Genomic DNA, 15,007 nt, shown 5'->3' with positions numbered 1-15,007 from the left:
ACAAATTAGTGATGATTTTAGCTCTGGACAGTAGGGTGCTCAGCCCTAAATAGGACATGTAGATCACCTACTACAAGGTTCAGGGGATATCATAAAAGAGGAAAAAGAAAGAATGTAAGACCTGGATGATGGGAGGGATGCAGTAAAATGCTGTCTCCTGAACATGTCATGGCCATATCTCTCATGATATCACAACATTTGTATTTATCTTTACAAGACCTACATAAGATTCAGTCTATATGCTTTCTACCATGGATGGGTGAGTGGCCTAAGAGACCCAACTCCTCCTTGAGGAGCCACTGGTTGTTAATAGCTTTAAGGAGATAGGGAGTCATTTACTTCAATTGTTTCGACACTGGTTAGTTGTCCACTGTACAATAAACACCCCCCTCCCATATATACACACATGCTTGTGCAAGAAATTCCATTAAACTCAGTAGTTTCAACAAATACAGAAAGAAAAATATAGAGAGAGTAACTTATTGGGAAGAAGAAAGAATTAGCAGGAGGGAGAAAGGGATGAGAGGATTATATGGGTATTCATGCTAAAAAAATTATACGCTTGTATGAAACTGTCAAAGAATAAATTTTAAAATGTATTAGGAAGAATTCATTTTAAAATTTCTTTGAGTCCATTTTGACCATGTGACTTTTCATTGGTTTCCAGCTGGTTTTCAGTGGAGCTTGATTATTGTTATAAAATCGGTAATCATTTGATAGCTAAATCCTATAACCATTATTATAACTAGTCTTTCTGTCAGAGGACTGCTCTTCATCTTTCCCAAGAGAATTCTCTCCATCTGTCTTTTTTACTATCTTCTGGTATCTTGATATAAATATGTTCTTCAAACTCTTTATCAATTAATACAGGCTTTACTTATCATTTCCCTCTGAGGGAAATTTATTATGTCTATTTATTATGAACAATAAACAGCTCTTTGTCCTTTTTATCAAATCATATTACCACTCACAAAGCAACTTCTTCAGTATTCCAATATTGAATATGTATGGCACTGAACAGAGTGAACTTCAAGACAGGCTAATGAGAACTCACAGCTCAGTTTCTTTAGGATTTGCATCACTCCTTTTTCTGCAAGTGTCAGTATCAAAAAACAGTTGATTTCAGGAGAGCAATCATTTTGCATCTCAACTTGAGATATCTTTAAAAGCATAACCCATCTCTTAAGCTTCCCCTTGGCTTGGCACAGCTTTTTGTTGTCTCTGACTCACACTTCAACTTTAATATAGTCCTGTTTTTGCTTTTTTACAATTGTTGATTCAAAAGTTGCTCTCCTGTGAATCTCCCACATGCTAATTTCTAGTTCATAATGTCCTTGCTAGAAAACCAGACCTGTGAGAAATCTTTCTGTCACAATTAAATCTTAATTTCTTTCCCTAAAATTGTATATTAAAAATGTAAAGTTTCAATAGCAACACTTGTGTTTTGGTCACGGTAGATCAGCATTCTGGAATAAGCATTCCCAAGATAACAGTGACTTAGCCCAACAAAATTTTGTTTCATACACAATTCCACTGAAGTCCAAAGAGAAAGACCCTGTGAAAGGGGCTTGGCTCCACACAGTTATTCTATTTCTATAAGTCTGAAAATTAATTACAAAGGAAATAGCAGAATTTATAATTTAAACATTTACTATATATTATTCTTATATATCATATATTGTCAACTACAACACAGTTTCATCAAATATGTATGTCACATCATTTACTGCACTAATAAAAAATTTATTCATTCAGAATTTCGTTCATACAAACAATGTATTTTGATCATATCCAGCCACTATTCCCCCTTCCACATCCTCCCCTTTGTGTGTGTGTGCATGTGTGTGGTGTATATGCATTCCTGAGGGTGTATGGACATATGTGTGCAGGTGTCTAGTCTTGCGTATCCATGGGCATGGAGTCCAGATTTTGATGTCAACTGTCCTCTGTCACTTTCTATTTTTATTGAGACTTCAAGCTCACTAGTTGACTTAACTAGGTGGCCAGAAGACTCTGGTGATCTGCCTGTGTCTAGGACTGGAGTTACAGAAGTAAGCCACCTCGCCTGGCTTCTACATGTATTCTAGGGATGTAAACTCCCATCCTAGTGCTTGCACAGCAAGCACTATACACAAGGAGAAATCTCCCAAGCTCCATAGTTTCATAATTTTTGAAACTTAATCTAATAGAGAAGAAAGACTTCATTTTTAAATGCATCTAGAAACGCTATAGTATAACATATATAAGCTTCTCAATATAAATTATATGTGATATTTTCCTTATGTTTGGTTTAGTTTAACATTATACCTATAAAGGTGCTCCAGAAAAAGAAATACTCAAGATCTCAATGGTTGCAGAATGAAAGTACTTACTGGTCTCTGGACAGAACTCTAGGATTTAATTACATGCCTGATAACTGTATAGAATAGATAAATGAGCGCCTCCAAGAGATGAACAAAAGATATTGTGGTGGTTTTAATGAATATGTCTCCCATAGCCTCCAAGTATTTGGACATTTAGTCCTCAGCAGGTGGCACTGTTTGAGGAGGGTCATGGAACCTTTAGGAGGTACAGCTTTGCTAGAGGAAGCATGTCACTGGGCCTAGGTTTTCAGAGTTCTGAAGCCTTCCAGATTTGCCAGATTTACAGCCTCTTTCTGCTTCTTGTGACTGCTTGAAGATGGGAACTTTGAGATTTCTACACCAGCCACCTCTTCCTGTCATGCCCCTTCCCCCATTATAGACCCTTACTCCTGGAATTGTAAACACAAATAAAGTCTTCTATAAGTTCCCTTGATCATGGTGTCTTATCACAACAACAGAAAAATAACCAATATAGAAGTTGGTACTAGAAAGTGGATTGTTACTGTGAAGAATGTGACAATGTGGGTTTTTGAATGACTGTGGTGGAAGACTTTAGAATTTTGGACTAGAAAAACAGTTGAATGCTGTAAGGCGAGCTTAACAGGCATTTCTAGTAGGAGCTTGGAAGAAAGTGGTGCTGATAGCAAAATAGTCCTAGAGGAAGATAAAGGACTTAAACAGCTACTGGGATGCTTTGGCAAAGCATCTTACTTCCACATGCTGACAGCCCAAGAGCTTTCCTGAGGCTAAGTTGAAATGTAATGAATTAATTTCTTGGGCACAGGAAATTTCAAGGCAACCCAATGTAGAAACGGTGGCATGGCTAATAATGGTGAATATTATGAGGCTCTACAACAAAAAAGAGCAAATGGGACAGAAAGACATAAAAAATCTGCTGTTTGGGTTGTAAAGAAACACTAGGAAGGTTGATGTTGGAGCCAAAGCATGAGTTAAAGGAGAGGCTCTCTTTGATAAGGAGGTTAGAGAGATTAAGGGATGTCTAGAGATTTGTATTTAAACAATGGAAAGAGAACCCTCAGGGTAAGACTCCACCCAGCTAAACTTCCTCATGGAAAGGAAAAATCTAAAGAATTTTTTTCCAGGAAAATTGCAACCCACAAATCTGTTGGCAATGTGGATGAAGTGGGTGGGGTCCACCCAGGGTTGGTAGCCTAAATTGACTGTGTTGTACACCCGGTTCTGGCTTTAGAGGCATCAAAGCTGCAAGAGTGAAGGGGCCTTTGGTTCTTTCTTGGAGTTAGTTCCCAGAGAGTCACTGAGACTTGGATACCTGCAGCAGGGATATCTCTGCAAAAAGAAGGCCCTGACGCACTATTGTGTGAAGCTTTGAAAGTGAAGCCTGATTGGCGGTGGAGACCCTAAGAAAATGTTGGAGATGCTAGAGCTGTAAGACATCTCCCAAGGAGCACTGAATACAGTGAGTGATACCAGCCCAAGAGACAGATCTATGTTGTGAACAGCATCTGGAGCAGCTGAGCCATCTAAGCCTTTGGAAGTAAAGTCCTATACACTGGACATGGAGCTGTAGTATTTGGTGTTTTCCCTGCTGGGTTTCAGTCTTGTTTTGGTCTGGTATTTCCTCACTATGCCCTCATTCCTCCCTTTTGGAATTGGAATATGTATTTTGTTCTAATGTATGGTAGATCTATGCAATCTGTGTTTTGATTTTATAGGGGCTTACAGTTAAGGGATTGCCTTGAGTCTCAGAAGAGATTTTGGATTCTGGACTTTTGTATAGTATTGGGACTGGTAAAGACAATGGGGAGTTTTGAAGGTAGACTAAATGCATTTTCCTTTTGATATGGTCATGGGCCTATGGGGAATAAGGAGTGCAATGTGATGGTTAGAATGAGAGGTTCCAAATGTTTGGACATTTGGTCCCCAGTTTGTGATGCTGTTTAGGGCAAGTCATGGAACTTTTAGGCGGTATGGCCATGCTGGAGGAAGCATGTATGTCACTGAGGATGTGGTTGAGATTTCTTAAGTCTTGTCAGATTCCCAGTCTCAGCTCTGCTTCCTGTGCCTGCTTGAAGATGTGATCTCTTAGCTTTCTACTCCACCACCTCCTGTGACCATGCCTTTCTCCTCATTATGGATTCTCAACTGGAATCTTGTGTCAAATAAATTCTTCCTTTTGTAAACTGCCTTGGTCATGGTGTATTTTCACAGCAACAGAAAAGTAACTAATGTGGATATCATGCTAGCATTTATTTTTTTTAATTATTAATTTGCACATAAAAATCATCTCTAATTTTTTAAAAAAATTATTAGAATAATAAAAATTATTTCTACATACACGATAGTTTTCATTGTTTAACCTGGAATTAAAATGGTTTACATGTTCAAAGTTTTCAAACAGACTACTAAGTTATAATGGCTTCTAGAGGAATTTGATTTATTTTCACCCAGGACTCAGCTGTAAACATTAAAGATGACAAGGTTAAGCATGATGGAAATATTTGTCAGTTACTTGCCACTAACTCAAGCATAAGTGACCTCTTTATTGCCATTCTCACCCCTCTGTGCCATCAGGAAAGTCAGATATGAGTGTATTTTTATAGCTAACTTCATGATTTGCATGTAATCATGTTTCAAATCATGGCTCATTCCTTTGCAATCTAAAACATTCCTTTTTTGGTGTTTGGAAAGGAATAACTTATCTTAATTATTACAGATACTGTTTAATAATATCTTTTAAAGTCTTCTAGCCCTTCAAATGTCAATGACAAATTTAACTAGTGTTCTAATACCAATTCATCAATTTCATGAAAGATCATTCTGTTAAATTATTAACAATTTATAATAAATTTCCCTTTTATTATTGAATATTTTTATATAGCAAAACAGTAAATATGTTTATTGATATCTATGTTAAACTAGAATGAAGCAGAATGGTTTGAATATCTATTTCTACAGTTTATCATTTCATTTCAGCAGTATCCTGCTACTAAGAAGTTAACTACGATATCTTTAAATTAATTGTGATCTTGTCCTCTTCAATTACTGGTTTTTAAAATGACTTTTATCTCAATAAAACAAGGTTACAGATACTGATTTACTAAAAAAGTGCAACTGAAACTCTAGAGTGTATCTTCTCTGTGGGCAGTAAGAAAAAATATATGTGACAGGTTTCATACTGTGTTCATAAAACCAAGAGAAGTGACAGTCTCTCATTTTTACTTAGATCATATCTTAGAGTTGTTTATTTTATGTTCTCAGTTAATAATGGCTTGTAAATTATTAACAGTCATCCATTAAATCTTTCCATTTTACTTTTTCAGGGCAGATTATTTCTTACTTTTATATCACTATAAATGATATGTTTCTAGACTTTTTTATTTTTTGGTCTTTTTGAGACAGGGTCTCCCTGTAGCCCCAGTTGTCCTGGAACTCACTATGTAGACCAGGCTGGCCTTGAACTCAGAGATCTGCCTGCCTCTGCCTCCCGAGTACTGAGATAAAAGGTGTGTGCCACAATGCCCAGCTTCTAGACCTTTAAGAATAAAACATAGGTATTAAATATTATAATTATATAGAAGTTCTTAAACACATAAACCCTCAAAACAATATGCTGAACTTTCTTATATGTTTTTAAAGGAGTCTATGAAAAAGTTTTGTTATTGTCACTACTGATATATGAGATATTAACACTTTGACCATATTCTACTAGAAGAAGATGTTTACATTGTACGGGGTTATATAAAGAACTATCACTAAAGATCCTATGGATAGTGAAAAAGAAAATAAAGGAATAATACAAAAAATTCAATGTTCCAAATTTGGTAGTCTAGAAAATCAGATCAATTATTAAAGGCTATAATTTTTCAAAATCTAAAGAGGTAAAAAACCTGAATATGCCAATATCTATAAAGACATTGTGTCACCAATTTGTAACCTTCCAAACTAAGAAAGACTAGGCTGAGATGAATTCCATCAAAACTTTAAGAAATAAATTATATCAAACTTCTTTCAGAAGAGAAAAACAGAGTACTTTCAATCTCATTCTATGAGCTGTGCATTGCCCAAATACATAATCCAGACAAAAACAGTTATACTACAGATGAATATTTCTCATAAACATAGATGCACTATTAAAACAAAAGGTGATACATTATAAACAACTGTTGATTAATAAAAATTGCAGTGTTTTGCCAGTGACTCCACACAAGTGTGTATCACTGACTACACTGTCCATGTGCATCTTTGCTGTTTATATGTCTTCAAACACTGCATAAGCCAGTGTTTATCCATTGAGAGAAACTGAACATTATATATACCCCAGAATATATCAGGAATAATCTTATAAATCCATAAAATAGTGTAGAGTTCTTTAAGTATTTAAATGCAGAATCTATCAAAAATAGATTTCTCTTTTTAAACTGTAACATACTTCATTACTTGAAACAAATGTTGCTGATAAATTAGTCATGACACTTTTTGTTTTCCTCTGAGGCTGTGGTGGCAGAATATAAGGTCCTGTGCATGCTAACCTAGCACATTAACTATATTCCACGCCCTTGGCCTTTTGAGTTAGGATTTCATTATGTATCCCATGCTGGTGTCAAACTCAGGATCCCCCTGTCTTTGCATGCCAAGTGGTAGAATTATAAGCATATACCTCCATAACCAGTTAAAATGGTCAAATTTTACTCTTAAAATTCAATTCCCACATTTTGATAGCATTAATTATATAATAATTATTTGTATTATTAAGTTCTGGCAAATATAAAAACACTTTGTATGCTATGTTTAAGCAAGCTTGTTGATTTGATCATTGATCATACCTGAGTTAGCTCATTAATATCTACAAGTCCATTACTGTCTGCATCAAAATACTTGAACATCTGATCCACCAATAGCTTCTTCCGAGATATGTCATCACCGTTAGGATTTTCATTTTCTTTCATAATGTACTTTTGGTTTTGTAAGTCTAAAAGCATATTTTTCATCTCGCTGTATTCAGTGGTCATGCAGTTGTCCCCTGTAACAAAAGAACTGAGTTATTTTCAAAGCAGTCTTAGTGAAAAGCAATGATTTTATTAATATTTTAGATGTTGATGTTATATGGAAAATGTATGAGATACATAATTTTTAATTTCCAATTTTCCATACTTTAGTTGGAATTTAGTTGTAGTTTCCATGCAACTTGGACGAAGGAGTGATATGTTTTCAAGGCATGATAGAAAACTTTTGTTTCTGTCACACCGACAAAATATTTACTGTGGTTTCTCAGTGAAAAGTACATTAATACATTCAGAGACATAGAAAAGCATGTGACCAACTAGCTCTAGAATGTAAATTCAATGACTGGGTTTTTAACACTACAGCTCTACACTGATCATTTTACAGGTACAGAAAATGATAGGTGTGGGCTGGAGAGATGGCTCAGTAGTTAAGAGTGCTTGCTGCTCTTCACTCTTCCAAAAGATCAGAGTTTCATTTCCAGCTCCCATAGAGTGCAGCTCATAACCATCTGTAACTCCAGCCCTGGGGGATTCACACCCTGTTTTAGCCTCCTTGGGCACCTGCACTCACATAGCGCATACACACAGACACACATATGTACACACAAATAAAAATAAAATGAATCTCTTTAAGAAAAGAAAATGATGGGCAGATAAGTTAGGTAAAGTGTTAGAGTCTGTCTGATTTTGTATTTAAACTCATATCTTGCTTCAAAAGATTATACCTCACTAGAGTAGACTCCATATTTTAAACATTTGGATTTGATTTGAAGAAATTATCTTGTCTTTCAATCTATCTATGTTTAATATTTTCTTTTCCTGTTTGAAACTATTCTTAATAGCTCTATGCTCACATTCGTATTTGCCAAAAAGCCTGTCATTGATCCCCAGATATTGGTTTATTTCCTTTTAAGTCACTGAGATTATAACATTTGTTTATATTTTATACCTTGAGGTTTTAACTTTGAAAATCTCATTTAAGAGTTAAAAGATAAGTTAATTAAAATAAACATTATCATAAATTTTCTGTATCTCTGTCATATAAAGTATAATAATGGGAGCATTAAAATTTGTTAGAATTATTGTTGTTTCAATGTATCTCAAAAAAAAACCCAAACATAAAGACTAATATAATTGCTCTGATATTTTCACAAAATTATTTTGCAAAGCATTGTACTTCCTGCATCTCCGTGATGTGTCTTATCAAAATAGTATATTTAAAGATAATGCATACTGCTGGCAGCGGTATGACATAAAACACATTATAAAATACAGTGAATAATGCAATCACGAATGAGATTGTAGGTGTTTTATTAGCTGTGAATTTTTTACAACACATTTCAGCTTAAAAAAAAAAACTAGCACTATAATTGCAGGTGATTTGGACAATTAGACTTTGACAGCATCAACAATTTTAAATGAAGATTCTAAAGATGTATAAATATAAGTCTGAGAAGCCTGGGGCGGAAAACCAGTATTTGAAGTTTCATTCCCTTTCAAGGCAAGATAGAAAACAATCTATTCTAGAGAGAAGAGAGACTGTCTTCTTTTTCAAGGACAGTGAAATGACTACTGTTCAGCAATTTTAGTGTTTAGCAATCCTGTCAAGAAGTTCTTTTTCACAACAAAATGCAAACTTGATGCTACAGAATCACTCAATTTTATATTATTCTGTTCTCACTGAAGAATAATAATAAGGAATTGTTTTCATAACGGCAAATCTCACTGCCAAAACAGAGAAGTAATCAAATCCAGAGTCATAGCTAGCAATTTTAGTATCTGGGAGCGCAGAACAAAAAAATGTTTCAGGTATGTGTGTTTGTGTACATTGAATATTATGAAGGAAAGAATATTGTCAGAAAGGACAGCAGAATGATAGCAAGCCATCCCAACAGCCATGCCTTGGATTTCTGTATAGTACCCTTGGTCAACACTGCCTTTATGTCTCTTCTTCTGGGTGTTAGAGGCTGGAGAGTAGGCGTTTGAGGTTGAGTTTAGACTTCAGACAACGGGGAAATCAGAATGTCAGTGAGAAGAGGAATGGAAAGAAGAGGAAAGCATTGCAATTATTTTAATTAATATTTAAATTTGAAGTAGAGTTGTTACTGTTACTCTTATTTATGTGTATGAGTGTTCTATTTGCATATTTAAGTACAGCCATGTATGCAATGCCTGCAGATGCCAGAAGAGGGTATTTGATCCCTTGGATCTGCGTTATCAGTGGTTGTTAACCAGCATGTGTTTCCTTGGAAATAAATGTGGTCTCTGTTCTTAACTGCTGAGATATTTCTCCAGCTCCCTACAGAGGCTTCTTAAAATATGTACATATACTGTTGGGGAACCCTGCTGCTAGGGTTGTAGTCCTTCATGTCCAGATAGCCCTAAGGGGCTTGGTGCCATATGGAAGGACTCCCCTTCTCAGCAGGGGGCCTCCTGCTCTCTTCCTGACTTACCTGCAAAGTGCCGCCAACCACAGATGCCTGACCTCATTTGGAACATGACCTTTGGCATAGTTACCTGGAGTAAAAACTACCCTCAGGTTTTTTCTATATGATAATTAGGCATTTCCCGGTAAATAAAGCATACTATGAGCACCTATCAGCTGAAGCATTGGCTACTGCCTCCACATTATATTTTCCCCTAACATCCCACTAAATAAACGGAGCTGTTTCACTGAATCTAGAGCTGCTTCACTGAGTCTGGAGCTGTTTGCATTATTGAACCTGCCTCCCCGGAAGGGCTTTCTTCAGTCAGTGCTCACTGGCCGTCCTGACCCCACTCCTCGCTTCTGCTCCCTTTGTCCTCGTGAGCGGTGGCCAACGACCCACGAGGAGAGGGAGCAACACCACAATATACAATATAAAAACAACTTAAATGGAGTTACCCTTATAATGAGGGAGGACAATGCTCCTACCAGATACCCCTATGTTAGCAAATCAAGCCCAAGGCTGGGAATGGACTCCCTCCTTTGGAACTGTTGATCGGGGAAGTCCCATAGACCCTCTAACAGTACTGGCTGTTGAAATTGCTCTTTGTTACCTGCTAGAAGAAGACAGTGAGGACCCTCTTGCTCTGAAGATACTATATGTATGAGTGATAGAACAAATAAGAAGAAATTATACTGACTTCGAAGGTTAATCTCTAGTAGCTAAATTATATAGTGCTGGAAGGCACTATGTATGCTACTAGAAAAAAAAAATCATTAATCTTACCCAGCTTTGAACCCTGTGAGCTACAGCAAAGAGAATGGTCTGGCAAGAGATGAACACTGGCACAATAGTGGCAGGAATGTTATGGGAGCATCCAACACTTTCTCAGTAGATTAAGGTCCACTCTCAAGATAAAGCCAATACCTGGCACTGTTATTAGGACCAAGAACCTGTGAATGAATGTGTCACGGGTCATAGGAACCTACTACTATTATTATGCTGAGTGGATTTAACATTAAACTGACTTTTAATGCCTTATTGTTATACTCACAGATCAATATGTCTCTCAACTCTCATCGTAGAAGTTTCTTCTTGAAACAGGTGGCAGTTGACACAGAGACCCATAACTGCTCAATATGCTGAGAATAAAAGACTGCCAAGTGCTCAGTCCTAAATGGGACCCCTTTATCACACCCTCTCCAACCAAGGCTCAGGGAGATTGTGGGAAAGGGGCAGAAATATTGTAAGAGCCAGAAGTGGTGGACAACTAGGAGGAAACTGTCATCCAGACAGCTTGTACATATCAACTCACAGCAATTGTGACAGCATGCACAAAAGCTGCTTAAGCTCAACCAGACAGAATCCAAGTATAGAGCACGGGAGGTAGAAAAGAAGCCCCAGCCCATGGGACTGGGGAGATGACTCAGCAGTTAAGACTACAAGCTATGGTTAACAGCTGTTTTTAACTCCAGTTTCAGGGGATCTGATGCCCTCTTCTGGCCTCCATAGGCATCACACCATGTGATATATATATATATTATATATGGAAAATAAATATACTATATAAAAAAAATTGACCAGACTTTAGGTGATGGACCCACAAAAAAGAGCATTTGGGAAATGCAAATTGGACACCCTAGGTCTTTTTTTAAGAAAGCCAGGCATGGTGGCATGCAGAGGCAGGCAGATCTCTGTGAGTTCAAGGCCAGACTGGTCTACAAAGTGAATTCCAGGCCAGCTGCAGCTAGAGGAAGACCCTGTCTCAAAAAGACTAAAAAAAAAAACAAAAAAACAAAAATGGAGAACATGAATTTGAGGGGTTGGTAAGGTGAGGGTCATGATGAGGGAAGAGGTCTGATTATGAGCAAAATAAACTGTATGAAATGCTCAAAGAACCAATAAATTTTTTTTTCATTTTTAATATTTGTATTGACTTTTGTGAGCTTCATATAATACACTTTAATCAAATTTTGACCCCCGTTCCCACTGCTCATAGTCCCCTCCTCCCACCAGATTTCAGGTATTCTGCCATATATGTTAAGTCCTATCCTGTCAAGCATGAGACCGCAGAGTGCTTGTCCCTGGATTGGACTCCTATTGTAAACCTTACCCACCTGTGGCTCAGGAACCAATTTGGAAGATGAGGCAGAAAGATTATAAGGGCCAGGGTTGGTGCATGAACTAAGAAAACAGAGACTCCCAGGTCACTGGAAACTTGTTCATATGAACTTGCATCAATGATGACAGCATGTACAACTCCCATGACTACTCACTCAGACAATAATCCAGGATGGTTTCGGGAAAATGGGCAGCAGGACCCAATCTTAGCCAAGGAAATATTGGCAAATGATTACTGTGGGGTGAGAGAGAAGAGATCTTCTTAAAGAGAGATGTTAGATAGGTTTACTAGACTCCAATGGATGAACTTGTACCAAGGGACACCTGGATAAATATATATATATATATGTAAATATTTAAATATTCTATTTATTATTTTTATGTGTATGTGTGTATTGCCTGCATGTAGGTAAATGCACCCGTGTCATGTAATGCCTGTGCAGAACAGAAGATATGGTTCTTAGATATGGTATTAACTTGCACTAGAAAGAGCCTGTCTACTATATTGTCAAAAATTACTTAAAAATAATATGTACCATATTGCGATTTCATTAATTTGACTTCACACTAATCAATATTACTACAATCTTAAAGAAAATAAATGTACAATGCATTCACTTAAAAATTTCACTAATATTTTGAAATTCTGAAGGAATTTGAGATGTGAAGTTGCTTGTTTATCGTGAGGGAAAGAACCTTTGAGGTGGCATGCTTTAATATTCATATTTTTATTTTATATTTGTGCATCTATATAATAACACAAAAATGTATTAATTGAATATATTTTACCTACTTAAATTACATTTTTTTTCTGTGGTTTCATAGTTAAAATTAATATAGTAGTTTTGGGCTGGAGAGATGGCTCAGTGGTAAGAACACTGTTTGTTCTTGCAGAAGACCTGAGTTCGAATACCAGCACCAACATGGCAGCTAACAACTTTCCCTAACTCCAGTTACAGAGGATCCAACAGCCTCTTCTGTCCTCCATGGGCATTGCACAACATGGGTGTACTTACCTACATGCAGGCAATACATGCATACACATAAAAGAAAAATAATAAATAAAAAAATTAAAAATATAAAGATAGTAGTTTTTAATTTTTTGTCTTGTGATTGCTATTTTGTGTGATTTAAATATTTTTCAGCCTATGATATCTAGTACAGTTTGATAAATATTAGAATAAGCAGAGATTAGGAGGTGTTGCCAATAAAAAATATTTATTATTTAGAGCATGACCTTCTAGGTTATCTTATTGTGATCGTTCATTGTCTTTGAGATATTTTACTGCCTTATAAATTGCAAATAAATGACAGCAGGGAACAGCAATCATGTCTACGGATGTGCAAATGACTTCTGACTAGTAGGGACTCAGTAAATGTCTCTCTTTTGTTTTATGGAAAAAACAAAAGACAGATTTAAGCCTTTGTAGGTCTATTTCCACAATAGATTTTTTTATTGTGTCTTTATGCACATGTTTTTCTGTGTGTATCTACACACATGTGAGCAAATACTCATGCACATGTGTATCTGCCGATGTGAAGAGCAAAGACCAACATCTGGTGTCTTCAAACTCTCTCCACATTAATTTTTCTTTAAGTTGCAAAATAATTTTTATCGCACAAACAGTCAGTAGAGGCTGACAGGACCTTCCTTTGGTTCCTGAAGTTCTTCTCCTGGGGACTAACTCTTCTATTTCCATAGCATTTTTCTGATTTTACAGTCTTTTTCTGATATGCTGATCGACTATATTATATGTGTATACTTTTTTGAACAATGTAAAAAGAATCCACCTGATACTAAAACCAACCAAAACAGAAAACAAGAACAAAATCCCCAAACTATCTCTGTTTTGCTTTTCTTTCAACATTTCCTATAGGGAGATCTACGTATGTCAGAAACTTTCAAAATTGAACAGCAAAGGAAAATTAGTGCTGTACCTAAATACTAAGACACAAAAGAATCTCACATCCATAGTTACTGAATCAAACTTCAAGGCATATGCAGAATCATCCTGATTTAAAGATTTAAAAAAAAATAGAATGTAAAGCCAGGCATGGTGGTGCGCAACTTTAGTGCCAGCACTTGGGAGGCAGGGGCAGGCAGATCTCTGTGAGTTAAAGCCTGGTCTACATAGTGAGTTCCAGGCCAGCTTGGACTACAGGGAGACCCTGTCTCAAAACAAAAGCTGTTACCACAAAACCTTAGTTATCAGAATTCTCCTAAATTTATTCGTAAAAACAAATTCAATGATTAAAGAAAAGAATTCTAAAAAAATTATAATTTAAAAATAAAAATTAGAGATTAAAACTTTCAGCCTATTGATTTTCCACATTTGAAAAACAGTAGTTACTATAGCATACCAATGACTTGAGCAGGGTTGAGTGCATTCAGTGTTTTGTAGTCAATAGGCCTCAACCAAATATGCTTCCAAAGCAAACAGAAGAATGACCACTTCTCAAAAGCAGCCTAGACCAACTTCAAGCTCACAGTTTGGAAATATCCATAGCTGCTCTATGTCCATAACTGCAAATGTCTTCAGAAGCAGATTAAACCTAACAGTTGTTTTACAAAAATAGAAATTTGTTAGGGACTTTAGGAAACTTCCTAAAATATAACACCATTTGTAAATTAAGATAATTTCACAATGAAGTAGAGAATATTTACACAGACAAAGTCTGATTGACCAGAGTGGTCCGCCTTGCCTGTCCTTTGTTCCATCACGGTATTTTTTTTTTTTTAAGATTGTTTATTTTCAAGAGTTTTATAAGGTTTTTTTCAGTCTAGAAATAATGTGAAGCAGATGAATTTATAGGCCAATTGAATAGATCACTTCTATACTACTGATAAATTTCAAACCAAATTCTTAACATATATGTGTCCATTATAATTTGATGTGTATAAGATATAAAAAGAAAATTACAGCTATTTGAGGAAAAATATTTATATGGAATGAAGATACCTGTAAATTCAGTTCCTTGTGGCTGTAAATAACTATTCCTAACTACATCCATTCACAAACACTCATTGCCTGGAGATCTCCAGTGTATTTTTTTAAATCAACCAAACATGTAAGAAGGTAGGGTTTGTATTTCACCAGACAGTGCTGTCACA

General features: G+C 36.1%; 1 protein-coding gene across 1 annotated transcript in view; it reads right to left on the bottom strand.

Moving 5' to 3' along the window:
• Window positions 1-15,007, bottom strand: part of Fstl5 (follistatin like 5) — a 507,104-nt gene that overhangs the window by 373,690 nt on the left and 118,407 nt on the right. The window contains exon 2 of the mRNA XM_008843456.2: window positions 7,169-7,365. Coding sequence (XP_008841678.1) covers window positions 7,169-7,365 — 197 coding nt within the window. The remainder of the gene's footprint in view (window positions 1-7,168; window positions 7,366-15,007) is intronic.

This window comes from Nannospalax galili, unplaced genomic scaffold, assembly GCF_000622305.1.
Source record: "Nannospalax galili isolate Female #2095 unplaced genomic scaffold, S.galili_v1.0 scaffold359, whole genome shotgun sequence".
NCBI lineage: Eukaryota > Metazoa > Chordata > Mammalia > Rodentia > Spalacidae > Nannospalax > Nannospalax galili.
Note: the sequence above shows the minus strand (reverse complement) of the source record. Positions and strands in the feature narration are given on the sequence as shown.